General features: G+C 31.8%; 1 protein-coding gene across 5 annotated transcripts in view; it reads left to right on the forward strand.

The window, feature by feature from the left end:
* The window catches only part of LOC106686360 (uncharacterized), a 553,455-nt gene that overhangs the window by 205,391 nt on the left and 320,982 nt on the right, over positions 1-27,082 (forward strand). For all 5 annotated transcript variants that reach the window (XM_067053697.1, XM_067053696.1, XM_067053694.1 and 2 more), the window contains one exon: positions 15,102-15,165. In XM_067053697.1, coding sequence (XP_066909798.1) covers positions 15,128-15,165 — 38 coding nt within the window. In that variant the 5' untranslated portion in view covers positions 15,102-15,127. The remainder of the gene's footprint in view (positions 1-15,101; positions 15,166-27,082) is intronic.

Genomic DNA, 27,082 nt, shown 5'->3' on the forward strand with positions numbered 1-27,082 from the left:
AAAAAAAAATTTTGATTACAATTTAATTTTTTGTGTTACTTTTTACAATTTAAAGTTCTATCTAGCTTAAAAAAACACCCTATAGTTAGTTTTTATTATATTTAAGTGCCATTATAATCAATTTAATATTACGTGACTTAACATTGGGATTTAAAATTACTCTTCAAAGACATTTTTTGTTATATTTTTTTTTTTTAGTTTTGCATTATCCTTTTTAGGTATGTTAATTACGCGTATTCTGCACATATGTAGTATGCAGAGTCGAGTTTTCATTCAGTGAGACTATCATTCCCAAGTCAACAGACCCACGCTGGAATCGAACCAGCGCCGCTGGACTCTTGAGGTTGCTAAGGTAAGCTTCAACACACCGGTCTACAAATGCTCTGCTCACAGCCCGCCTAAGACTACCGATTCCCAGATACTAAACAACTATGTCTACTGAAATACATAAACTTCAGGCTATTCTCTTCGAACAGTGCACTTTTTAAAGTTATTTTTCATCAACATCCCATGTTTTGATGATGGCTAATTTGAAATGGTCCACTTTCAGGTGATGCAGAATGACATGCAAATTAAGTTCTGATCACTCTACATCATATGCTGTCATAATTCAGTTGCTATATCTTCTTTTTTTATGTTTGTTTTTTTATTTGTTGTCAGTAAACGTTGTTTGATGAATTATTTTAATTTCAGGTAGGTATGATATTTTTAAATGATACTCTAAAATTGTGCGTTTTAGGTTTACGAACATTTTTATGTATTTAATTTTTTTATAAACAACATTTATAACACAAATCAACGAGTTGTAGATATACTCGCATGTGATTTTTTATGCATGGCCAAGATAGATGAGTAGGTTAAGTCTCCAACTTTTTCATCAGTTAAATCCCGTTTCATGCCTACGTTAAAGAGAGACTGTCACGATTAGAGAATGGTTAATGTACAATAAATTTTAGACTATCTTAATTATTGATGATAGTTCAAGTTGAAATTAATTTTTTATTAATTATATTTTATTAAATTTTATAAGAATATAATCCTTTTTTATTTGTACATGCAAATTATTTTACAGAATGCAAGTTCGATAATATTAGTATTGCTTTAATGTAAGTACTGAGCATATAGTTACATAGGTAATCTCGTTAAGACTATGATCTGCGTTGTGTAAATGGGATGGGAAGGGAAGACAGAGAAAGGAGATTTGGAAAAGGAGGAGCCGTAGGATAACAGTGAGTACGTGGTCTCCATTCCGTTCTCCTTTAGCCCCATCTTCTTTATTTTACGTGGGCCCCATTCCAAATCCCAACCACACGCTTAGCAACCCATTTTATACCTTCCCACAACCTTTTTAAAAAGTTTTTTTTTTTTAATTTATATTAATTTCATTATCTGAAGTGTGTAAAGTTTGATTTTTGGTTCGAAAATCATATTTTAAGCATTTTTTTTACTATTAACTATTTTAAAGGTTCCGTTATTAAATATTTTAGTCCATTGTGAAGAGTCTTATACTATATGACCCATTTGAACTGATTCTCAATTGTGTAAAGTTACAATGAAATCCTTCCTGCGGATCACCCCATCGACATCAACACAAATCAACACGAGGCTGTTCTCTCGTCAGTAGAAAATGTAGATTAAAACAAGAAACAATCATTCCGATTAATAAAACAATATTAAGGAATACACGCTTGTGAATACTTGAGTGCAACATCCCAGTACGAAAACAAAAATCCCAAAACAAGGTCCTAAAGATCGCAATAGATGCCCCTTGGCTTATAAGAAACAGTCAATTACATCGCAAGCTACAATCAGAATCAATGCATGATTTTATTAAATAACGTTTTAATAAATTTTGCTTTCTGTTACTGGGAGTTAAAGGTGCATTGGGACAATTACAACCTAGGAATTTTAATGATCTAAGGATCATTATGAAGATTCAGTTCTAGTTAGGTAAATAACAATATTAATTAGTTTTACAGCTTTTGGGTGTTGTACAAACCTTTCTTCATTATGAGGTGTAGATAGTTCACCGTAGATTACTGATTGGGGAAGATGGTGGGAGGGGGGATGCGGTCAGCAAAGAAACAACATAAATAAACAAAAAAAAATTTATTTATGCCGAAGTTTCAGGTCTTCATCAGGGCTATAGAACAAAAGAGATAACAACAAGATTTAGAGAAATATAAAATTTAAAAGAAATAGTATACAAAACAAGTTTGGAATTATACAAAATATTGAATTGAATAATAAATAGTGACTTATATCTGAATTACAGAGTTAAGATATAAGTCACTCACGCACTATATTTCATTTTCTGTCATGTTGTTCAATTTATAGATTCAATATTAGTTTTTTTTTTTTTTTTTAGTTTTTTTAGACACTGCTTCATATCACATGTAGTACATATCTTCTCACCCACATAATATTATATTTCATCTTTCACAGGTTTCAATCAACTACCTTCTAATTCCATGAGTATCAACCAATTATTTTTTGTATTGTTCAATTATCAATTACCATTTTTTTATTATTTATGATTCAATTCAATATTTTGTATAATTCCAAACTTGTTTTGTAAACTATTTCTTTTCAATTTTATGTTTCTCTAAATGTTGTTGTTATATCTTTTTCTATAGCCCTGATGAAGATCTGAAACTCAGGTCGAAACGTCGGCATAAATAAATAAGTTTTTTGTTTATTTATGTTGTTTCTTTGCTGACCGCACCCCCGACCATCTTCTCCAATCTTTCTTCATTATCTTTAGTCTAAAAAACTCTAGTGAAGTAATAATATTGAACATGAAAAGCACCGATAGAATAAAATTCTTAATGTAGTCTATAAATGTGAATATTTTTTAAACCCCACATAATTATTTCTAGGTGTTTTATAATTAACATTATTGTCAACCAGATGAAGTCGAGCAGCTGTGTCTAATAATCTTGACAAGTACCTTTTTTTTTTTAATAATAAGTATGTGAATTTTTATTTTATATTTGATGTTCTATATATGTATGATTATTCAGAACCCATAAGTGTTTGGGATAAATGGTTGCCACCTGTACCTTCCTTCCTGCCATGTTTGAATGTCACTTAACTGTGCCATATTATACTACACCCAAACATGAAAATAAAAGGTGAAAATGCAAAGATGATGATTTTTAATAACTTATAATTTAATATTTCTAGAAAGAGGAGGTATCCCCTGTCCCCCAAAAGGCGAACAAACTCTCATTTTTAATTTTTAAAAAATGTATTAATGGATAAGCACTAAAGTTTAGTAATGGATACATATATATAATCCAATGGGTTTGTATTATTATAAAGACTGGGTATGACATATTAACGCCGGTTAAAGTCTATATGATTTGATGCAGTTTAGCTTTTTCATTTGTCCCTTTTTTTCGCAAAATGCGTTCTGTACCAGTTAAACTAAATTTTTTCCGACCTATTTTATTATTCCACTTATTATGTAAAATAAAATATTGCACGAAGATACTTTCTTACATAATAGAGAGATTAAAAAAGTTATTTAACAAATGAACCTTATTTTTAGTCATTCATCATTTCATTGCCACAATCGTGCCTACCTAATAGTCCTTAAAACACTCATCTTTCCAGACACTTAAAGGAAAAGTTGTAGTTGAAATGGAGGAGCTGTTTCTGTGGACGCATGGTTTTTACTGAGAGAGAGTAGGACTATTCCCCTTACAAAGAGATAAAGAGTTCGGCTGTGAATTAGCCTGAAAGAGCCCTCAAAGAAAAGTGCTGCCTTGTCGTGCCTTTGTTCGGCCACGCTCCGCCGCCGCCCTCCATATTTACCGAGGGCTATCAGAAACTTTTCGGGCTCTACAGTAATCATTATCCTTGCCCCCGTGGCCGCCAGGGGGCGCTGTGACAATAGGCTCTGGGGGTTGAGTGGGCTCCAAGTAAGTGCTGTCTTAGAGGATCCTTGTTTTGAGAAGAGTTCGATCGTGGTAGCTAGGATCCTGTCTCAAATCAATATGTAAACTTCTAATTTGATCATATAAAGGTCCATGAACCGTTGGGTTCAATACCGATAACACCAAAAACCATTATCTTCGTATACGTATACTGAATCCTCTCTAAAAATAACAGTACAGGATCATCACTTTATCAGCGTCGTTGACATTTTCACAATTTTTTTTTTGTTCAGATAACCAATTTTATAGGAATAATTGCAATATGTATATATTTGTAAACATTAATTATTAGATTATCAGTTAACCTATGTAATTAATTGTAGGAAGATGGTCAAGATAGGGGGTCAATAAAGGTACAGGCATTTAGCTGGGGGGAAAATGGTTATTACTAACTTGTGACTTCAACCAATTGTAAAATAAACTTTGGCTGTTAGAATACACAATGAAAGTTTTATAAAAGATGATTGAAAACTCAAGAAATAGAAATAAGCCCCTCAAGTTCTACAATATAGTGGATAGCGTTAGCTACACCGGGCAGGAGAACCAACCTAATCAAAGTCGATCATATGGCAACATACTAATGCTAGATGAAGAAGTGCAAGAAAGGTGGCGGCAATATTTCAAGAGCTTATTGAATCCGATAGAAGCAGCCAGACAATACAAACCAAGAAACATCTCACTTACCTAGGTATTAAAAGGCATTATATTTTTCTTTTCCGAGACTCAAGTGAATACGTTCAGCTAAATGAATTCTCAAATAAAATTATAAATTTATATATTTGCATCCAATTTGACACTTGACTTTCTCGGCAAATTACTACAAAACTAAGAGCAGTTCAGCAAAAAGAAAAATCTTAAAATTAAAAGATTAAAAATCTGTTTCATCATCTTAAAATATTACTTTGTAAATTATAAAATTATTAGGCGGGAAATACTTCATGGCATTCCGTGGTTTACGAATTCGTTAAAATTGACTTTAAAATTCTTATAATTGTTTCAGAGAATCGTTACAATTCAAAGAGAAAGAACTATTACTTTTAATACTCATTAATCGGGTCTTAATAGATGACAGGTGTAGAATCAACTCCCAATACCTGAGGTGAATAGGCTCCTGTAGGCTATATTTGGGAAGAGGAAACTACTTAGTAATTGTGGAGGCTTAGAGATCACCTATCTAAGTGGTTGCTTAGGAGGCCTATCCTATGGAAAAGTTCAATACCTTTTACAAAGTACCAATTATATATGTTTTAAGTGTCAAAACTTCATCTTTATTATTACAATTATTGGTAATAGTTTGAATTGAAAATGAATTTTTATAATATAAATAAGTAAAAGACCTATAATATAAAAATTATGGTACATCAGTTAATTACTTGTCTAATTCAAGATTTCTATGGAATGATTTCTTTCAAATACAACTATACATTTATAATCTCTATGAATTCCTTTTCGATCTCAGCTTTTATGCAGCAACAACCATTACCATCCTGGCGGAAATAGAGCCATTTTACAAGAGGGGGCTGATGAGACATCTGGAAAATTATACGGTGTTGAATGGGAAGGCTACAATAGGAGTTGGCTGGATCCTGGAGGCTGGGGCTTTGTATTGGAACGGCGGATAGTGTTTGATGCATGATCCATGGCTCATTTCTTAAGATCGCTTTTGTCCCCGTTGGCGCTACGGCTCACCGAATTGCTGCTTTTTGTCTCCAAGTTCACCCTGCAGCAGTTCATTACATTAGAAGAGAATGCTGCTGCACCTTCCAAATCTGCCAGGGTTGTCTTCTGTTTAAACTGAATCCCCATCATTATCTTATTAGGAGTTATTGTGGTAATAAGACTAATATTTTCGGTGGCTCCATTATGATGTGGGTAAGAATTGGGTTGATTTTGTAATGAGGACTCACACTCCATTAAAACGATGCTTTTAATGTCAACCAATTACAGTATTCAACTTAATGTAATATTTATTGGACTTTGCCGGCATAAAGAATAAAATAAAAATTTAGTACAGGTAATTACTCATTCAGTGTTGAAATCTCAAAATAACTTTTTCTAAGTCATAACTCACTATCTCTTTTATAATTTGTATATGTTAATTTAATTTATGCACTCATTAAAAAAATTACTTATGTCTAATAAAAGAAACATTTAAATATTTATTTTATAATTTTGATTGATGTTTATGTTTTTTTTTTAACCCTCTAAAACAGATATAAAAAAAAGTAAATTAGTAAGTGCATTACTGTGAAAAAGAAAAGTAATTCGTGTTGTGTCTTACCTTTTACTACCTTTGGTATTTTAAGGTTACCTGTTATGTTTAATGTCATATATGAGCTATCCATTCTAAAAGGAGCTATTTTAAGTCCGGAGGTGAGGGACATCCTCGTGTTGTATCGCATATAAGATAAAATTAAAGCATTAATTAATAAAGACGATCGGTAATGGTGAAATAATAAGAAAAACAGTCAGAAGTCGAAAAGAAGTGTGAGGGAGGGGGTGGGGGAGCATCAGAAGATGGAGTTATGAGGTGATGTTAATATGGTTTTTGGAACCTTTCCTACCCTGTCACCTCGCAGGAAGGGGGGATGGAGTGATAGACTGGAATACTGTATTGAAGGAAGCAGGGAGACTGTCAAATTTGGTGTGCTGAAACCCAAAATGAACTCCGTTTATTTAGTACAATTTGAATTTGGTAAAATTATGTACGAACAATAAAGTTCTTAAGTTAAATTTTATAGCAATTGATTTGTTATTTTAAATATTCTTTTTCACTCATTTAATGTTTTAAATTGACTGGGTTATGTACATTTGTGTGGTAATTGTTAATATGTTTCTTCTAAAACGAAGTCTAAACCCCCAAAAATATTAGCACTATACTAGTGTCACTTATGGCCAATTCCAAAAACCTTACCAACAAGGAGAAGAAGAAACTAAGTGCATGAAAGAGCCATTTCTCTTGTAAAATCATTTTCTTTTTCTTATTGAAAATCAACCTTATCATTTGTGAGTAGACAATTTAGGAAGTGGCTTCCAAACTATAGAGGAGAGAGCTGCGGAGGAGGAAGAGAAAGAAGCCTGGAATTATGTGCACATCTAATTTATTTCACTTCTTCAACATTCATTTTCGTCATTACCATTAACATTTTTAATTACAATATCAATAGACTAAATCAATCAAAATTCAGTAATCCAGTTTAACTAGAAATGGTTTCTGCGGCAACTACATACAACCATGTTTTAAATAATTCAATAAATTTTTGTTTCTTCAATTTAAGTCAATTTTCTTTCAAATTAATTTTAAAATAACATCCACTAATATCAATCCAACCATTAACCCCGCTGGAATTATGTTTAAGGCGCACATCATACAAATAATTTGATAGAAACATTCAACCAGAAGACTTGTTAGGAACCTACGTTATTACACAATATTATTTTATAATATCTGAACTACATTTATTATTTTTCCGCTATGATGGAGTATACTCTCTAGGCAGCTTTCTTCCACCTATCGTAGGCGATGGATTTTCAGGTTATTACGTGCTGTTCATGTAGATGCGGCTAAAGATCTGTATTCTAAAGTTTATGGGCTATCGAAAAAAAAAAAATAGAACTAATAATAAATATTTCATTTTATATTGTGTATTAATAAGAACTCTATTTTTAATTAATAATGATTTTGGGTATGTAATCACTGGTGTGCTTAGAGGATAAAACAGAATTTCTCATCACATTTTATATCAAACTAAAATTGAAAACCAGATTATTTTCCAACAGATCTAAACTTAATTATAATCTAAACTTATTTATAATCTAAAGCTAACATATACTTAAAGATTGTTAAACAAGGACAGTTTTCTAAAAAGTAAGAAATCTTGGAAATTAGTCCTGAAGGAAGCATATAAAAATAAATTAGAAAAATATTTAGAACTTTAATTATAAATAAAACTTGTTCTGCCGCTTGAAAACCCCATTCACTTGGTTTTAATAAAGACAAATTCTACATTTTTAAAGCAACTTTTATCCAGTTTACTTTGTATTATTTGTTCCTAGATGATATTAATCTTTTATAACTTACTTACTTTAACTCAACTTACTGAAAACGTTTTGGACCATTTGTCCACTATCTAACTCATTGTTCTGCCAATCACAGTTGATACCGCATGTGCTATTTCACTGCCTTGAATCAAATGGTATGTCTTCTTTTCTATATTCATCTCAGTTTGTTTCTAACTTTCAAGTTTTCAGTTACTACAGTTTGAAACGTTATGTTGGTCATTTGTATCAATTTTTTTCTTGAAGAAGTTGGATAAATGACAAACTGCTCTAAAAATTCAGATATTGGTATAAAGTAAGTAATCAAATGTAATTTCTTCCAGAAAAAAAACAATACAAATAACCAATACACCCTTTTGAACTGTGTTAAATGAAAACTTGAAATTTATAATTAAATTATCTAGTTTACACATGAAAAATGTAGAACTACTTAACATAAATATTTTTTTTAGTTATGGTTTTCTATTCAACAATAAACTTGACTTGCTTTAAAAAAGCACTAAATATTAATTTTGTAAAATTGATCGTTCAAATAATCATAGAAAATGGTAGAGAATTGTACCATTGTCTATATAAATATTTTTTGCTCTTGAAGTGTACTCTAACGTTCCTAAATATTGCTAATAGCTTTTCAAATGTCCTGCATATGTTTATGAATTATTTTCCATCTAAAATCGAGATTATAGGTTTTTAATTTCTGAAGAATTATTTAACATTATTGAAATTGTTTATTTTTTTATTACAAGCTATAAGAAATTCACTTTAATGTCCTACAAATTCAATTTTGGAAGTTAAAACTGCTAGCTAAATATGATACTGTATTGAGAGTATTTGTTGAGTTGCGGAATGAAATGAACCTCTAGAACCTTCGTTAGGCTATCACTTGAATTAAATGAAAAAGATCCTCGGAAACTTCCGCACCAAATTTGCAAGACCAATTGCAAAGACCAGGAAGGCTCGGTATTGTTACAAAAAGAAGGTAATATCTAGTACCTTCTTCACGACCAGGGTCAGTTTTATTAGCTGCCACTTCATCTTTTCCCCCTCCAATAAGTTTTAATATCATTCCTCCCCTCGTTATACAGCCCCTCTCAGGCACCAATTGCCCTCCTATCTTTTGTGATAAGTGTCAGCTTTTTTTTTTTTTTTTTTTTAGATCGTTTTAAGTTAATTTTATCATAAGGGAAAATTCCGGGCATTTTTTATTAGGAAATATTTTTATTAATAATGTCACTTTTAATTTTTTTTCTTTCTTTCAATAATGCTTCCTATATAGAGAAGGTTTATCATCACCTTTTATATCATGTTTTTATGAAAGGTTTCGGAAGCTTCTCACTACTCTGGCAGATACAAAGAGCATATCTCTCTGAGCTTCACATATAACCGTAGTTATTGATTTTTTTAAATCCTTCCAAGACTACCAAACAGAATATTAGCATTAAATAGATATCAGGAGAGCTGAACAGCATGATAAACCTTACCGATATTTTGTACATTTTGTGGAGATCACTTTTCCATATTTCTGTATTTCATATTTTCGATTTTCATTCTTTAAAAATTGGGCTAGTTATAACTTGCTTTGCCATCATCTATCGATGTTGTGTGCAACGCGGCCACACTGGGCCTATTGCATACCGTAATTTGCTCTGTTGAACCTTTGCAAAATTGGATGTCGTGTTCTTATCAACTGTTTTGCAAAGCAACGGTACCATCTCGTCCAAAAATGAGGAATCGTGCGCTAGCCAATGATCACATCTACATATGATCTGTTAAGCGGTCTCATCTCCCTGCCTGCTGATAGGTGACTGTTAATATCATATTAAAGAGATGTTTATTAAGTCGACAGGGTTTCTGTATATAGTATATATCTCCTGTACACATCTCCTGTTATGCACCTTAAGATAATCTAGTCCATACACAGAAGTGTTGCACTTCTTGTACTAGGACCACATATGGGATTAGGTGCAGATCTTCTGGCCAGGCTAGCTACTTGCCTGCAATGGCTTTGTGCCCAAGCACCCATTCAATCTGTACTTTCTTGACTAAGGACTTCAACTTAATTTTGCACTGATTTAGAATGGGTTTGATAATTACCCAGCGCATAGATGACCGCCTGACTTTCAATAAAAATGAGCTTGTCCCTTGTACCCTCTTTTATTAAGTTTTAGTGAGGTGTTCCTTCCTAAAGATATGGAGATGCGGTCTTTAGATCTGTCTATCCCCCATACATCTGCTTTGGAACCTTGTTTCATTAAGGATCTGTCCTTAAAACAATTTACCCCATTGCATGGTTTATGTGGAGTAATCCCTTCAGCCTTAACACCAAAGTAGGTCAATCAATCTCTATCGGACATTAACACCAAAAATTATTATAGCGACTATTGCCTCCCTTCCCGTTTCTCAGGTGCATAGCTCTCTCTTAAATGTGGAATATACATGATGATTTTCCAACTCCCAACCGTGCCAGAATTCATAGGCCGTAGGCACATCAAGTTCTTTGATGGGCTGAAAGCCTGTGCCAATCCTCTGTTCAGAGAAATCACCCCTCCACCACGACCTGGGAGGTGGCAGAGCACTGTTCCCTTGGTTGATGTTCTCTGATCCCTTGGGAGGGACTTCTGGCTCTACAGCCTGAGGTCATCACCTCATCAACGCCAGCCGGAATAGCTCCTCCCTATTCCTAGTACGCTCACGGCAGACTCATGCCATCATTGACGACACCGCCTTATATTCAGCGGACCCGGCAGCTTATCTTATAATGCCACACTGGCAATCCAAGATATCTATTTTCTGTATATATACTTTTCCTTCTGTTTGTATATATTTATTGATTTTAATAATTTTCTAGGAAGTCAGAAAAAAAAAAAAAAAAAAAAAAAGATTATAGGTCAATAATAAGCAGCATTTGTGTTGTTCACCTTGAATGACTGATTCAAATGCATAAGTCTCCCCAGTCTATTGATGTTTAAAATAGTATTTATTATAGATTGTCAGTTATAATAGGATAATTTTGGATTATATGTATATTACTCACTGAACTATGTTATAACTAATTAAAATTGAATATATTTATTTTACTCGGACTTAATTCTCTCTGTCCTTGTGTTAATAGTAGGCTTAGGTCGTTACTATTCTAGTTTATGTTATCATTTCTCTACCACATTCAAAATAAATTTGTTTTTTAAAATCAATTCGTTATTCGTTTAGCTTAACTGTCGTATCTTTCAATAATCAAATAACTTTATTTTCAAGCTTATCATCTGATGACACGCTTCGGCATCATCTTTTTTCTTATAAGTATGTCGAATGAATCGGCAATGGTACAGAAAGTAAGACCTCGTCCCAATGACTTGATATTTAAAAACTATCCGGAAATCAACCATTTGGCAAATATTTGTTTATACTAATTTAGTTAAAGTATTTTCCTTAAAAATTCGATTTCCATTGTTTTAAGGAGTCGTTTTCGGTAACGGTGGGTGAAACTTTGCAGATCGGTGAACGCACAGTGAAACCTTCATGTCTTTTAGCGTAATGGTACCTCGTTCTGTATAAAGTATTGTTCCTGGACCTTTTATTGCATTTGGCACGCCTCTTCGATGTTTTTCTTCCTTCATTCCTTTCTTATTGCACTACAATAAAAAAAAAGCTGGACGATTCATTCAGAAGCCTTAGTTCCATGTATTATTTAACCTTTCTAATGCTCGCTGAATATTGTGGACAATTTTTAAACACCAAAGCCTTTTTTTTTTAAAGAAATTTTTTCTGAATTCCTTTTTACTATAGACTACTAAGGTTATTCGGGTTCATTATTAGTATAGAGTTCGAAATCATTCATGCAAGAGTAATCACTGCTCTAGGATCATCATCTCAAATCTTATATTCATAAAATAAGTTTGATATAATATAAGCTTTAATTTATTATTCATACCTATAATAGAGTAATAGCTAAATAAAAACATAAGTAACTATGGGAGTCTCTTATGTTCGTATACAAGACAGATTGCTTTTAAAAAGTATTTTCTTCTCTATTGTTTTCCTGTTTTTAATACTACACTTGATATAAGTTTATGGCTGAAACAAAGAAATATGATATTCGTTTATTTATGATCTTAAAAATTTTATTTATTTAAACATTAAAATGATATTTGTTGTTTAAAAGATTTTTATATACACATTCAACTGTCAGTTTAACTTACAAATTTATGTCAATTTTTGTTCAAAATATTTTTTATCTTGAATTCGTCTTTTTTTTGTTTCTATCCTGTTGATTATAGGTTACTCTCTGAAAATGTGTAATTAATACATCTGGTCCATTTTCACCTTACAACTTCAGCGTCAGTAATTGGAAGAATTGAGAACTATGCCACTACTTTTTTTTTCTACTATGGAAGCTATATTTCATCACAATAATAGTTTTATAAGAAGTTAATAAAAACTTTAAAACTCGTTTTTGGTAAGGAAAGGTACCCGCTTGGTTAGGAAGTTTCAAAAATTCATATTTGATCTACAATTAATTGATTGTTTGTTCAATTCACTAACTGATTTCTTCAGATTTTTTTAGTCAAAAACCAAAAATATAGCGCTCAATTCAACTTGAGCCCACTAACATATAAAATATTTGGGGAAATAAGGGAAAGTTGTGTGATGCGCTCACTGCACCATAGTTTTTATACAACTTCAAGTACAGATTCAATATGGAGTTTCTTCAATATTAAAATGACTTTACAATTCTTAATTTTTTCTTTAATTGGCTATGTGATTAGATTTTATCATTGAGTGATTTTTTCTATGTAGATAGTTTAGCTATATAGGCATTGTGTTTCTTTAATTAATATTAAACTGTTTGAAGTTTCGAAAGTTTATTTTATTTTTATATTTTTCTTCTCCTTCCATAAGCCAATTTTTCGCTCCCCTACTTACCCTTCACTTCCTCATTTTAATGTATACTGTATTAATGTAGTGGTATACATTTTTGCTGCTGGAAATTATGAATTTTTAATATTGAGATTTTAGGAAATGTATCTACAGAAAATCACCCATATCCACTACAATTTTTTTTAACAATCAACTAAGTTTTCTCGTACACCGTCCTTCTTACCCCCCACTTCAAAATGAGAATGTAATTTCCCAACCTAACGATGTATTTATGTATTTAATTAACTCATCCCATTTACCTCCTTGGGCCGTACGAGAAGAAACTGCTAATATACCCAAATGAAGGGGCGTTTCGGCCATAGTTGTTCCGCAGTTATACAATATATCATCTCATGATCCCGCCATTAATTTAAAAGCTATTTAACCTCCTCCTAATATTGCGCTAGTCCTCAACCACAGGTGCCTTACGGTTTCGCAGTTAACAACCTGCGTTCTTCTTGGGTTAACTATTTACGTTTCCCGGAGATAACAATTTTCATCCAAAATTAGATGTAATATCGTATCTATTTTTTTTTTTTTTTTTTGCATCGACGATTAAATATTACTTTTATAAGTTGTTTAATGAATTTCATTTTTCATAGAATTTCAGCCAATAGAATATAAATAACTAGTATACATAGTTCAGTTGAAACCATAGTTTAATCCTTTTAATTACATAATACAATAAAAAAATATAGATTTAGGTAAATAAAAGATACTATAAAACAACAATGATATTTTTTTTAATTGGTTAGCTTGTAATTTATATATATTGTACTCAAGCATGCCTGTGATAGACGTGATTGTTTTGTTTAACTTTTCATTTTTTTAAAAATTATTTATACTTTCTGTAAATATAGTATAATAAATTTAAAACTATAAAATAAATTTATTTATACCTCAGTAAAAACAATTTTTATATCGTTGGTCCAAAGCTAAAGTGGTGTATCTGGAAATCTTGGATTTTGTTATATTTTAACTTAATTATGTATTATCTAAACAATATCTGATAAGTATTGTCTGATGTATTATCTGAATAAGCGAAGTCATACAAAATGATCAATTATTGTACATCAAAATTAGTAATCGACTGCTACTGTGGCTACATAATCAAAATTAATTTGACAATTTATGAGAATATATTGTCAAATGATGCATGGACTAATTATATTTATGAAAATGAAAATTAATATGTACTACTACAACCCACGAAGTCAGGGGTTCAGTATTTTTTATCGCTTCTTCAACAACGGTTGTACAAGGAGGTGATTTGTTCAAGATCACACTCAACCGCCATATTTTCCATAAGGGTAACTACTTTATAGAGGCTAAGTGGACCCCAGAGGCCCCCCAAACCCACTCGGTTGGCTCACGGCTTCAGTAGAGAATTAATAATGATCTGCCACATACGGATTCAAAAACGGGTTCTTGGAGTGCCTATGTCACTGAGATACTCCGCTATTTATTTATTTATTGAAAAGAATTGATAAAATATTAGAAAATGAAAATTAATAGTGGATTTAAAACTAAAATCTTCATATGCAATAACGTAACGTATCAACCAAAATTTTTATGATATTGTTCCTTATAAGATAAATCACAACATCAAGATTTTCAATTTTTAAAAATTGTCATATTGTAACGTGAGCCTAAGGCCCTGCTTTCCAGCATATCACAATTATATACAGATGGAGCCTCGGTTTTTCTTGATTCGGTTAGTTGAATCTATTTACCTATGAACCTATGTTTGAAAAAAAAAATGAACTATATCTTAATTGTCAACACACCAATGAGCTATGTGGCGTCTTATTGATTATTAATTCATTAATTTTTGTAATAATACTTTTTTGGAACCATCTATATATCTGTTATAACCTTTCCTAAAAGTATAATTTTTTTTTGGTAGTAGGACTGATTGAGACATTCATGATGAATATTACAGAAAATAATAATATTTTCCTGGAAATAATCAAATTAATACCAATTGTGTTTGTGTATTTTAAAATATTTTCGCTCTCATATGTCAAATGTCTGAAATAATATTAACCAACGTTATTTGAGCTAAAATGATAAGATGAATATACCTTATTTCTTTATATTTCCCGTTAAATATATTTTAAAATAGAATTATCTTTTGATTTATATTTAAAGTTACAAGCATTGAAAATTTTTTTTTATTATTTACAGGGTATGGAAGCAAGCTGGGTGGAGGAATGACGAAGCAGCCCACCACAGCACCTCCTAACAACGGGTAACCTTCTCATTATTATTATAACAACAACTAAAATTATTATAGCAACTATTATTAAATGAATATGGGTTTACCTATACACTCATTTACCTCTTCAATTTTTTTTTTTAATTTGCTTTCGATATTATTAACTTGAGTTCTATTAGTGTCCCTAATCCTAATTTATACAACTTGCTTGAGAAAAAAATTAATTATCTCTTTAGGTTATTTTTTTTTGTTTTTAAATATCTACCAAAACTACGTGTTAAAGTAAACTGGAAATTGATTAGTGGTTTCGTTTTGAATATTCATAAAAAATATAACACATCCAGAATAAATTAGCAAAATTTAAAATTTTTAACATCACAAATTTTATTACTTGTAGACCCCAATGGTTCTCAAACATCAGACGAAACTATAAGATATAGGTAATCCACCATTTTTTGAGTTTCCCCCTATTTACATCGGGGCTTGCTCGTCCTATACTGTATGTGTCCCGAGTGTATTTTTAGATTATGATACATGTGTGGAAAAGGGGGCTGAAAATTGTGAGACTTTTCTGGCTCATTAGCATGCATGTATTTTCTTTTCAAATTCAAGTGTTAATCCCTGAAGGGGCAAATTGTGTGAGTGCGTTAATTGATTAATCATATTGACTATAAAAGACAATGACAGAACGTGGGTGGTCTCATGGCTTATATAATATAACTTATCTGCTGTGTGACGTCTTCGCCGCCGCAGTGACGTCTTCTAGCCGTTTTCCGGTGCAGGTTCAGCGGTTGGCGGAATGGTGAAAACCATATATCCTCGACTGGTGTCTGAAAGACGTCTTTCCTCTTCAGTGGCTGGCCAGCGTGTCCTGGACTCTGGCGTGATGGTAGGGATAGGCCTGGTCCTAGCTTGCATGGTGCATAGGCTAGGGCGGCATTGCAGTCGCGGCGTCTTCCGGTGTCCGCGGCAAGGGGGGGCACAACAAAAAAAGAGACCCCAGACCCACACTATATAAAAAAAAAAACAAAAACAAAAAAACGCAGAACACAAAAACCACACACCCCTTACATTCTTTCCTGGTTGTATTTTTTACTGTCCTATCGCTGTCCGATAAAGAAAGTATTGTAATCTAATTAATTTTTCGATTTGCAGTTTTCAATAGACCTATGCGCTTCAGACCACCCTGAATCAAAAAAAAAAAAAAGCATTTCGGCCATTATTCCGGCTGTGTCTGCCAGTGGACCTATTGTTTCTTTTTTTCTTTGTTGAGTATGAGGAAATATTCTATGTACCAAATCGGATTTCTTGTGCACAATGGTGGGAGCAGAATAGCCAAATCATGTTTTTATATTAACAGGCTATGGTGCCATATTTAAATACAATTTTGCTAATGTCGTTGCTAATAACGTTGCTTTCCATAAATAATTTATTCCCACGATAAAGCAGGTAAAAGCTATGAACTTTATTTGCCTATAACTAAGGCATATACATTTTATGGAAAGTTTTGTGATTAATCAATGAAAAGGTTATTAAGTTAGAGAAAAATGCTTTATTTAACTATTCTTCTCAAATATATTGGGTTGCTACAATACACAGCATACCAATCGATCCATAATTGGATACAACACGAGGAGGCCCCTCACCTCCGGACTTAAAATAGCTCCTTTCAGAATGGATAGTTCATATATAACATTAAACATAACAGGTAACCTTAAAATACCAAAGGTAGTAAAAGGTAAGACCCAACACAAATTACTTTTCTTTTCACAGTAATGCACCTATTAATTCACTTTTATTTATGTTTTAGAGGGATCGGAAAAAAAATCAATAAAAAAAAAATCCATCATTGGACAAACATGAGATAACAATATTTTATTTCCCTCTTACAATCAACACTCGTTTACACACTAAATACAAATATTTTAATTTTTTTTCTATTTAACAATTTCATTCCATTTCACAATTTTATTTCCTTTAATTGACAATTTTATTCTCTTCTACTCACTCTCCCAGACTCTCTCTAGTGGTCCGTTAAACAAATTAAACGAATTTATCATTAGATACCAATGCCAAATCAAACCAAAGGCATAATAGTCGCAGTAGTAGATCATTTACAAATAAATAAATAAATTTTACAAAAACCAAACTAATATATAGATTTAAAAAAACAAAAAGTTAGTTAAAAGAAATACTTAAATGAATAAATAAATTAAAAGAAATAATTTAATGAATAAAGAAGTTTAGGGAATAAAGAAGTTAAACACATATAGACAGGTCCAAAAACTAAAAACAATGAATAATCTCAGAGCTAATGGTGATACTGCATGATCCCCGGAAGTCCAAAATAATAAAAATAAAAATAAACCAATAAAACTGAACTAGTTATAGCCAAAATTCACCGTAGTGTTTTTTCGACTCATGTTTAAAAAGCATTTTTCGGATGTTTTCATAGAAACTTGTTCATTTTAATCATTTCAAAAACTGTTTACGAATGTAATTTTCGTACTTTTCCAAATGGTCGTTTGGTGATAAATAGATGATACTTACACACACAGTTGAACTACACACACTCTGAGGAACTGATGTTTGTGTTGGACCAGTAAGGAAAAGTGATGTATGTGGACATACAATTATTTCAAATACTAAACATTTTTATTTAAATTAGGTTATATAAATTTTGGAAAAAAAATTTTGAAATATAGTTTGAGATACAATATTTTTTTATATTTATTACTTGTGTAATAATGATAATTATTATAGTGTTTTATTCGAGCTGCACGCATTATAAATCTATTAAAAATTGCGGTTAAAATAAAACCAATTTTAATTAAAAAATTATTTAAGGAAAGGAAATAATTTTAATGCCTGTTTCCCAAATTGTTCAGTTCACCTTTTGTTACCATTCCGTGTTGTATGGTCGCATAAACAACTGGCACATTGTTACGAATTTGAAAGGAGCATTGTGAATAAGTTTCTCTTCAACTAACGCAGCCTTGAAACGAACTGTGTAATTCCAGCTGCAATTGTCGGGAAGTTGATTTGGATCTTTGCCAACTATCGACCCTTCTTGCAGTAGTTAGGACTGTATAAGTTTATAGAGAAGTTGATAGTTTCCAATCCACTCGCCCATTAATATAGCTGATAAAGTCTCTTTATATAATTTGCAGGCTTAATTATTCCAAGTTTAGCTTATTTCTTATAAACTCGAACATGTTTTGATACAATCGAAATGACATTTATGAGTTCGCGCACCCTCAAGAATAAGTATTACAAACGCTTCAACAGAATCATTTATTGGATAGAGACAGCATAAAATAAGGTACATAAAAAATAAATTAACATTAACAGAGCTAATAATAGTTTTTCAATTTTCATGTTTTATTTTATTTACGTTTGAAAACTCAGTACAATTCTCGCGAATTTCCTTCTTTTAAACTGAATCGACATGACATTCTACCTTTCAAAAAACTAGCATTATATCTGAGTTGACATATTTCCTTTTTCAATTTATTTACCGATCAATTTGTTTCTATAATAACGATTGCTTTATCCATCGCTTTCTGTAATCTCTATTAAGTATCAATTAAAACTAATAATGCTAATAAATAAATGATGTAAATAATAATGTATAAATGATGTAAATAAATAATGTATAAATGATGTAAATAAATGAATTTAATACATTTATTCACACTTCTGAGATCTCCTATTGTACAATAGATGTTATTTGCTTTTATGAATGTGTAGTTTATCGTGTATATATAACTTGTTGAAATTAACTTTCGAAGAGGTTGATTTGATTAAAGAATAAAAAAGCTCATCGTTTGTATTTATTGTTATAATTTTCTGAAGAAAAAAAATTGTGGAATGGGAACAACGGGATCTTAACTGCTAAACATTCTTAAATTAAAATACGGTATGAACTTTTTGCGAAAATAAAAATTATATATTTTAGTTATCTTATCACCCATGCATATAAATTTAGTTTATTATGTTATGTTTAGAACAACATTTATTATTATAACTGTAATCGGAGTGAATAGAAAAATGTTACATGAAAAGGCTATACAACAATTCTACGAATTATATATATATATTTTTTAATTATTAAATTATCTGTTTGTTTTTTTATTGTAAATGGTGTTTCCTTCGATTTCTCCTTCAATCTCTTTGGTACGCTTTTCATGAGATTGGATGTCTTCTCTTAGCCGATGATCTCGCTCGACCGTGCGATCTGACGGGTTTCAATGTTACTGGATCGCTTTTTCTAAAATTGTACAATTTTTAGGTCTGGCCTAACACGATATTTTATTACTTACTAAATGAAGGAACGATGTGACAATATCTGCAATAATTTCAGTTATCTATTGCATTTCATTCAGCACATTAGACCATTCTATGTTGTATAATTTTAAATTTTAATTATTTTTAAAAATAAGTTTCTAAAAAAATCAAAATAAAAATGTTGCATAATTAATCTTTCTAATCGTTGTCCTTGATCCTTTATTAATTAATAAACTGTCGAAGAATGGCTATATTTATCTTTTTCATAAAAAGTTATTTCCCTTTAAGCTCAGGTAAAAACATTTTTCTGGGTGAGGATTAGGTCTAGAAAAATCTTTAAGGGTGGTAATATAAGAATTCAGAAAATTTTTAAATAAGTTATATTTTACACGCTGTGAAACGTTTTGACATTGTAGCTTATACCGGTTTTACTTCTCTTTCTTGATAGTTCCTTTCAACAACTTGAAAAAAAAAAATTTGATAAAAGAACTTCTTATTTATTTATTTTTTAATTAAAAATAACCCTTCCAGGTAATTTCTGACATACGGGGGAGGAAGGAGGTTATCAACACGTCACCACTCTATTCTAACCATGGTGAGCGGTCATGTTTTAATTTCGAAAGACCGCCAGAGACAAACTCGAATCAACCCCCTAAGCCAAATTCGAACCGGAACCGCTGCAGTCACCTCTGAAGTTTGAATAAACCAAGAAAATAATAATTACATAATTAAAACCTGATGGTGACCTGTTTTGTTATTATTTCCCTAAAATCTTATTTCTTTTAACATGATTTCTGTAGGTGGATTACACTGCTGATAAACGTGTTAACATGTTAAAAACATTTTTCAGAGATTCACTCTGAGAAATGTCCTTAAAAATTGCTAATAACATTTTAACTTTTTTATTTATAATCTTAATATTTTCTAGAGACTGGTAAAATTTTTTAAAATAAATAATTTAAATTCTATCCATTATAGTCTCAAAACCTTTTATTTCTCTTATAAGTCCGACGTTTCGGCCAATCCGGCCATCTTCAGAGACAATCTACTTAATACAACTTTGAAATATAATATAATTTAAAAAAAATCTAAACTCCATGCAGGCTATTCTGCCCAGGTCGAGAAAACATCATTTTCTAATTAGTCAATATTCACTTAAAACAAAATCAAAATCATTTATCATCAGACACTATCCTTAAAAACTTTTATCACAACAATTTCGAAAATGAATTTTGACTTTCAAAAATATAGTGTTTTCAATATTATAATTTAGGATGTAATCGATTGGTGAACGAATATACTTGAGAAAGGGTTATGTATGAGAGAACAACTTCTCTAATCACTAATTCAAAGTGCCTTTTAAATTTTGATTCATCAGCTAATATAGGGTGTTTTTTTAAGCCCGATAGAACTTGAAATTGTAAAAAATAACACAAAAAATTAAATTGTAATCAAAATTTTTTTTTTATTCGAAAGATCAATACGTGACATTAACATTTGAAAATGATTTCGGGCATATGGGCACCGCGGCTGTTCTTGACGAAGCGCATTCTGGACGTCCAATTTTGGGCCACTTTTTCGAGCACTGCTGGCCTCCAAGGCGTCAATTGTTGCTGGTTTATCAGCATAAACCAGTGACTTCACGTAGCCCCACAGGAAATAATCGAGAGGTGTCAAATCGCACGACCTTGGAGGCCAATTGACAGGTCCATTTCTCGAAATCAACTTATCGCCAAATTTTGATTTCAATAAGTCGATGGTTGCGTTCGCCGTATGGCACGTAGCGCCATCCTGTTGAAACCACATCTCCTCCGGATCAATGTCATCCATATTTTCAAACAAAAAATCATTGATCATGGTGCGGTAACGATCTCCATTGACCGTAACGCGAGCTCCGGCCTCACTTTTGAAGAAATAAGGTCCGATGATGCCACCAGCGTGAAAACCGCACCAAACGGTGCATTTTTCTGGATGTAATGGAGTCTGTAGGGTCTCTTGTGGATTGGTCTCACTCCATATGCGGCAATTTTGCTTATTAACAAACCCGTTAAGCCAAAAATGCGCCTCATCGCTGAACACAATTTTGCGATAAAACAACGGGTCAGTTGCCAACTGCTCTAGAGCCCAATCGGCGAAAGAACGACGCATATAATGGTCTCGTGGCTTCAATTCCTGCACCAGCTGGATCTTATACGGGTGTAGGCCGAGATCTTTGCGCAAAATTTTCCACGTAGTGGACGGACAGAGCCCCAATTCCTGCGACCGACGACGAATCGATAAATTTGGATCTTCTTCCACACTTTCGTTTACAGCGGCGATATTCTCTTCAGTACGCACATTCCTTCGACGTGCTGGTGTTATTGCATCCTCTAGAGAGTATGTGGTACGAAATCTATCCACAGTTCGACGAATGGCTTGTTCAGATGGACGATCATGTACGCCATACAAATGACGAAGTCGTCTATAAGTTGCGCGAATCGACGACTGATTTTCAAAGTAAATTTGGATAATTTTGTAGCGTTGTTCAAGCGTGAGTCTATTCATGATGATTTGTCAGAGTATACTGAAACAAATAAAAAAAAAATGTTGATTAAAATTTAATTTTTTGTGTTACTTTTTACAATTTAAAGTTCTATCTAGCTTAAAAAAACACCTTTTATTATTATTAGTACATATTATAAACACTTTTTGTTTTGAAACTAATAATCAACTAATGATACCATGTTATTTATTTATTTTAATTATATTTTTATTTGTTTTGAAAAAAAATTATCGGAGTGCGTTGATATTTTTAAGTGTTAAAATCCAAGTGTTGAAATAAAAAAAAAAAATTACATTTTTATATTTTATATAACTTGTAAAAGTCAGAATTTTACGATGTTCTATTAAAATATGTCGATCATTTTCTTACTTACTGATAGTTTTACCGCCCTCGGGGGTATTAAAGATTTGAGATTGTATAAAAGTATACCAAATAACATCATCATATGAATACTAAATATACATCATATGTATGTTGTGATTTAATTGTTCCAGCTTAGCAATTGCTAAGTACTATTGCTCGAAAGGCGAGACACCCCAAATAATGGAGCTCTCACTCAGAACTCCCTATGATTGTTCCCTAGATTGATGACATCCGCTGTTAATCCACTTTGATAAACGCTGCTTCCAGATTCGACTCATGTAAATGCCATTTCTCATCCCCAGTTTCAATTAGTTGTCAAGGATTAGCCTAAACAATTCAAAAATTATTTTTTTTCTGTTCTGACTTGTGTGTTTTTTGAAGTGTACTTGCCAGTAATTAAATTAAGAGAAAAAAAATCTGAAATATATTGTAATCACGAATTGAGCATTAATATTACTTATTTGAAATCTAAAATCCTTCACATTATCATGTTGCAGGAACCATTTAATTCAGTAATAGAGCTAAATTATATAAACTGTTGAACTATTTTTAGCACCTCACCTCAATACAATTGTAGGTCATCATTACTTGAAAAGACATCTCGATATTAGTAACTAAAATTTATTCTTCTTGAAACCTCCTCTAACCAGCATCTGCTCCATCCATGGCAATAATTATTTGGTCTTCCTTATGTTATCATATTTTAAGGTCTGAAAGGAGGCCTTATTCAATCGTGAAAACCCACTGCATGAGTAGCAATAAGTAAAAAAAATTAAAATAAAATATTATTGATGAAAATTAATAATTATTTATTATTATCATCCGAGGAAGTTAAAATGATACTATTAGTGGGTTAATCTTTATTTTGAATAAGTAATGATTTTATAAAAATCATTGTAATAAATCCATTAGATTATGTCCTAATTTTGTGCGAATAACCATTGAAATGTCAACTTTTTTTTTCTTTTCAACCGACATCTTCATCCATTTTTTTCCCGAACCCTCTAAAACAGAAATAAAAAGTGAATTAGTAAGTGCATTACTGTGAAAAAGGAAAAAGTAATTCGTGTTGTGTCTTACCTTTTACTACCTTTGGTATTTTAAGGTTACCTGTTATTTTTAATATCATATATGAGCTACCCATTCTAAAAAAAGGAGCTCTTTTAAATCCGGAGGTGAGGGGCCTCCTCGTGTTGTATCGCATATAAGATAACAATAAAAAAAAAATAATTAATAAAGTCGATAGATAATGGTGAAATAATAAGAAAAACAGTCAGAAGTCGAAAAGAAGTGTGAGGGAGGGAGTTGGGGTGCATCAGAAAATGGAGTTATGAGGTGATGTTAATAGGGTTTTTGGAACCTTTCCTGTCCTGCCACCTCGCAGGATGGGGGGATAGAGTGATAGACTAGAATACTGGATTGAAGGAAGCAGGGAGATTGTCGAAGAATTTAATGTGTCTCCGTGTGATTAGTTGTTGGTTATAGCATACTAAAGAGTAATAAATACTGACTGGTAGAAATACAGTTCAAAGGAGTATAACGAAATTCCAAATTGTATTCTATTGGAGATTAATATAATTCAGGTATATTCATATAGACTAATAATGATTTTTTATGAGAATAATTTTATTTTTGTTAGGCAACAATATTTTTCTTTATTGATTGATAATTTTAAGTTATTTCAATCTTCCTTTTGACTATTTTTTGAATTTTTTTCTATCGATTTCTACAACCTGACAAAACTTATCATATTTTTATTTATAAATTTTAAGTAATATTTACACTCTATTTTTAAATAAATTTGCACTAGCATTGTCTTTGACTAAAAATGTGGAATTTATTTCGCATATAGCAGAATAAAAGCTTCAATAAATAGTTCCTGAATATTTTTAACGATTAGTAAGTTGGATTAGAAGAATATAACGGGAGCGTATATAATGAACCGATAAAGGGAGGATAATTATTGTATGTTTTATAAATATTTTGATTATTATTATTCAAAAGGCGAGACAGAATAGCAGTTAATAATACTCATACAGCTTCAGATAACGGACTTTTAAGCTAATATGTTTTGAAATCATATACCACATACTTAATATAGAGAAAGTTTTGATTTATTTACAATCTTTAACATGTTTTATTTAATTTGTTTATACTGAATTAATTACGTTTAGCAACTAGTTTATTCATTGTTTAGAAGCTATAATGTCTGCGGTGGAAACTTGCACTACTGAGCATTTCATGCCAGCCCGTATCGTTACACTTAAAATGATAAAAAGAAAGTGATTATAAACACAAGACGTAGCTCGAAAGGGACAACTTTATTTCAAAGAGAACTTCTTACTGAAAGTTTTCCGTCTCCTTTTTTTAAGTGAATGCTAATTGCAGAGAGCGAAAACTTCTGTCTGTCGGAATATTCCCTTTGGAAGCTAAAAAGGGTGAGTCCGTGACAGTTTTGAAAAAGAGACGCCTGAAGAACACGAAGAAACGTCATTGGAAGGCAAGGAGGCGGGGAATTTGAGAACGGTGATTGTGATCCCGACGGCGGGGAGGCGTCACTGTGACGCCATAAAGTGAACTTCGGCCCGCAATAAACCAGCCCTCCCCAATCTGCCCCTTCTTCTAACTACCAGCGCAGTTCCCAATTTCCCAGCCTTTTTATGTCGAGGGATAGGGAAAAAATGGTTTGTTGCTATGCCCTGAAAAGTAGAAAATACATGCGAGGTTATGGCTGGCTGATTTTTTCCAAGTCTGATAAGAAACGTCCGCTGTCCACCATAATGTTTTCCTCACTGCTAATGCATTGTAATAAACAATAACTAATGTAGCTATTATACTTACAAGATTTATCAAATTCTAAAAGTTACGATATAATAAATTAATGGCCAAAATCTAACGAACTGAAATTTCTTCGAAAATTACCTTTAGCCTCCTCTAGACGAAGGTTCTCTCACCAGTAATTATACATATTAAATATGTATAATATAAGCTAATTTAAATATATCAAAATTTGTGATCGATTCTATTCTCTTGCCCCTCGAGGAAGATTACAGACCTAGCCGTACTATTTCATGACATTGAGAAGATGAGGGCGAGAATACTGAGACAGCTTAAAAAAATTTTCTGAATGAAGAAATCTCCACCTGCCTGTGATTGTTAGTGAAGACTTCATGAAAAATAAAAAAATTAAATTAAAATAAAAGAAACTCATGAACAGGAATTAAAAAAAAAAAACAACTTCTAAACAGGCTAAAATTAAGACCAGCTTTGTATATAGGGGAACAATCAGACACCAATCATAACAAAAAGAAGTAATATTGCATTTTTTTCTTCGTTTCACTGAGTTTTGGTACGAAATGATGTCAATTCTCCAGCATGCGGTAGCTATAACCAACAAGACGGTGAACGAATTCTTGAGTACTAAATGCTTCACTTGTAAAATAATTTCAGTTACTGTTGACATTATAAAAAAATTTCAAACGTCATAAGAAAGCAGCTATTAATGAACCATTAATGAACATTTATATTATATTATATAACATAACACAATACAAAATTAGTCATGTTACGTGGTATAGGCTATAGATAAATAAAGTAGTAAATACATGAATCGAAGCTCTTATGAAAAGAGTAAAATTTTACTTTTTACTCGACTGACCACTCATTTGTCATCCGTCTTATTATAAATAGAAAAAACTCGGCTCCTTTCGCCATTAAAAGAACAAAGAAAACTCCACCTTGTTACGGAGAACTACTATCAGTTCCTCGATAGCTTATAGTTGACAAAGATGTAGTTGTGCAACTTATCCCATCTCAAAGCTACTAACTGCTATTAGGTAATGACCAACAGTTTCTAAAACAAATTCTTGATTGAAAATAGTTATGCAATTTCTTATTTAGTAGTTAGTTATAATAATAACAAAAGTGGAAATTCAAGAAAAGTACAAATATTAGTAAGAGGATTACCACTACACTGCTACTTGTGCGATCAATAAGATAAAAAACGCCTAAACGGAACACAATATGTCGTAGTTCTTCAAATGAATAAGTAATTTTTACAAACTTTGTAGGACATGGTAAATTTTCACACGGGTAAATATTGCCATGTAAATATTGGATCAGCAAAGGTTTGTAAAATGCTTGAGATTGAATTTAATACGTAAGAATTTGAGGGTAATGTACTTTTGGACATAACCCTAAGAGTGTTAGTCAGTATTAGGGTTGAAGGAAGTAATTGAGTAAATTCATACGCTAACAAAGACTTACACTTAAGGGGGAAAATTCGGACGCAGTAAACACTGTCCATACCTGAGTACTGTATACTTGTGGATTATTTGCATAGAATTCTTATTATTGATCATGCATTGACAAGCTTCATTCAAGAAAATCGGATCTTACTGTTTATTTTGCACTGATTCATTAAGGGTCCAGAGAATGGAAGACAAACTATACGACTAAAAATATTTTTCGTACTCTGTATTCATCATTCCTAATTTCATGTGACCTTAATATTTTTTTAGAATATTTTTTTTTCTTTTTTTCTTACCTCCTGGAATAAAGAAATAAGCATTTACAATATATACAATAGAAAAAATGATAATGTACATATACCGTCTATTATATTTTCTTGTTTTGCCGGGATGGCATTATAAGAATGGTTGCCGGGTCCGCTGAAGCCAGTGTCAACAATGATGGCATATGTTTGCCTGGATGCTCACTAGGAATAGGGTGGGGCTATTCCTGTTGGTGATTAGAATA

This window comes from Halyomorpha halys, unplaced genomic scaffold (assembly GCF_000696795.3).
Source record: "Halyomorpha halys isolate HHAL.00 unplaced genomic scaffold, Hhal_1.1 Scaffold35.1, whole genome shotgun sequence".
Lineage (NCBI taxonomy): Eukaryota > Metazoa > Arthropoda > Insecta > Hemiptera > Pentatomidae > Halyomorpha > Halyomorpha halys.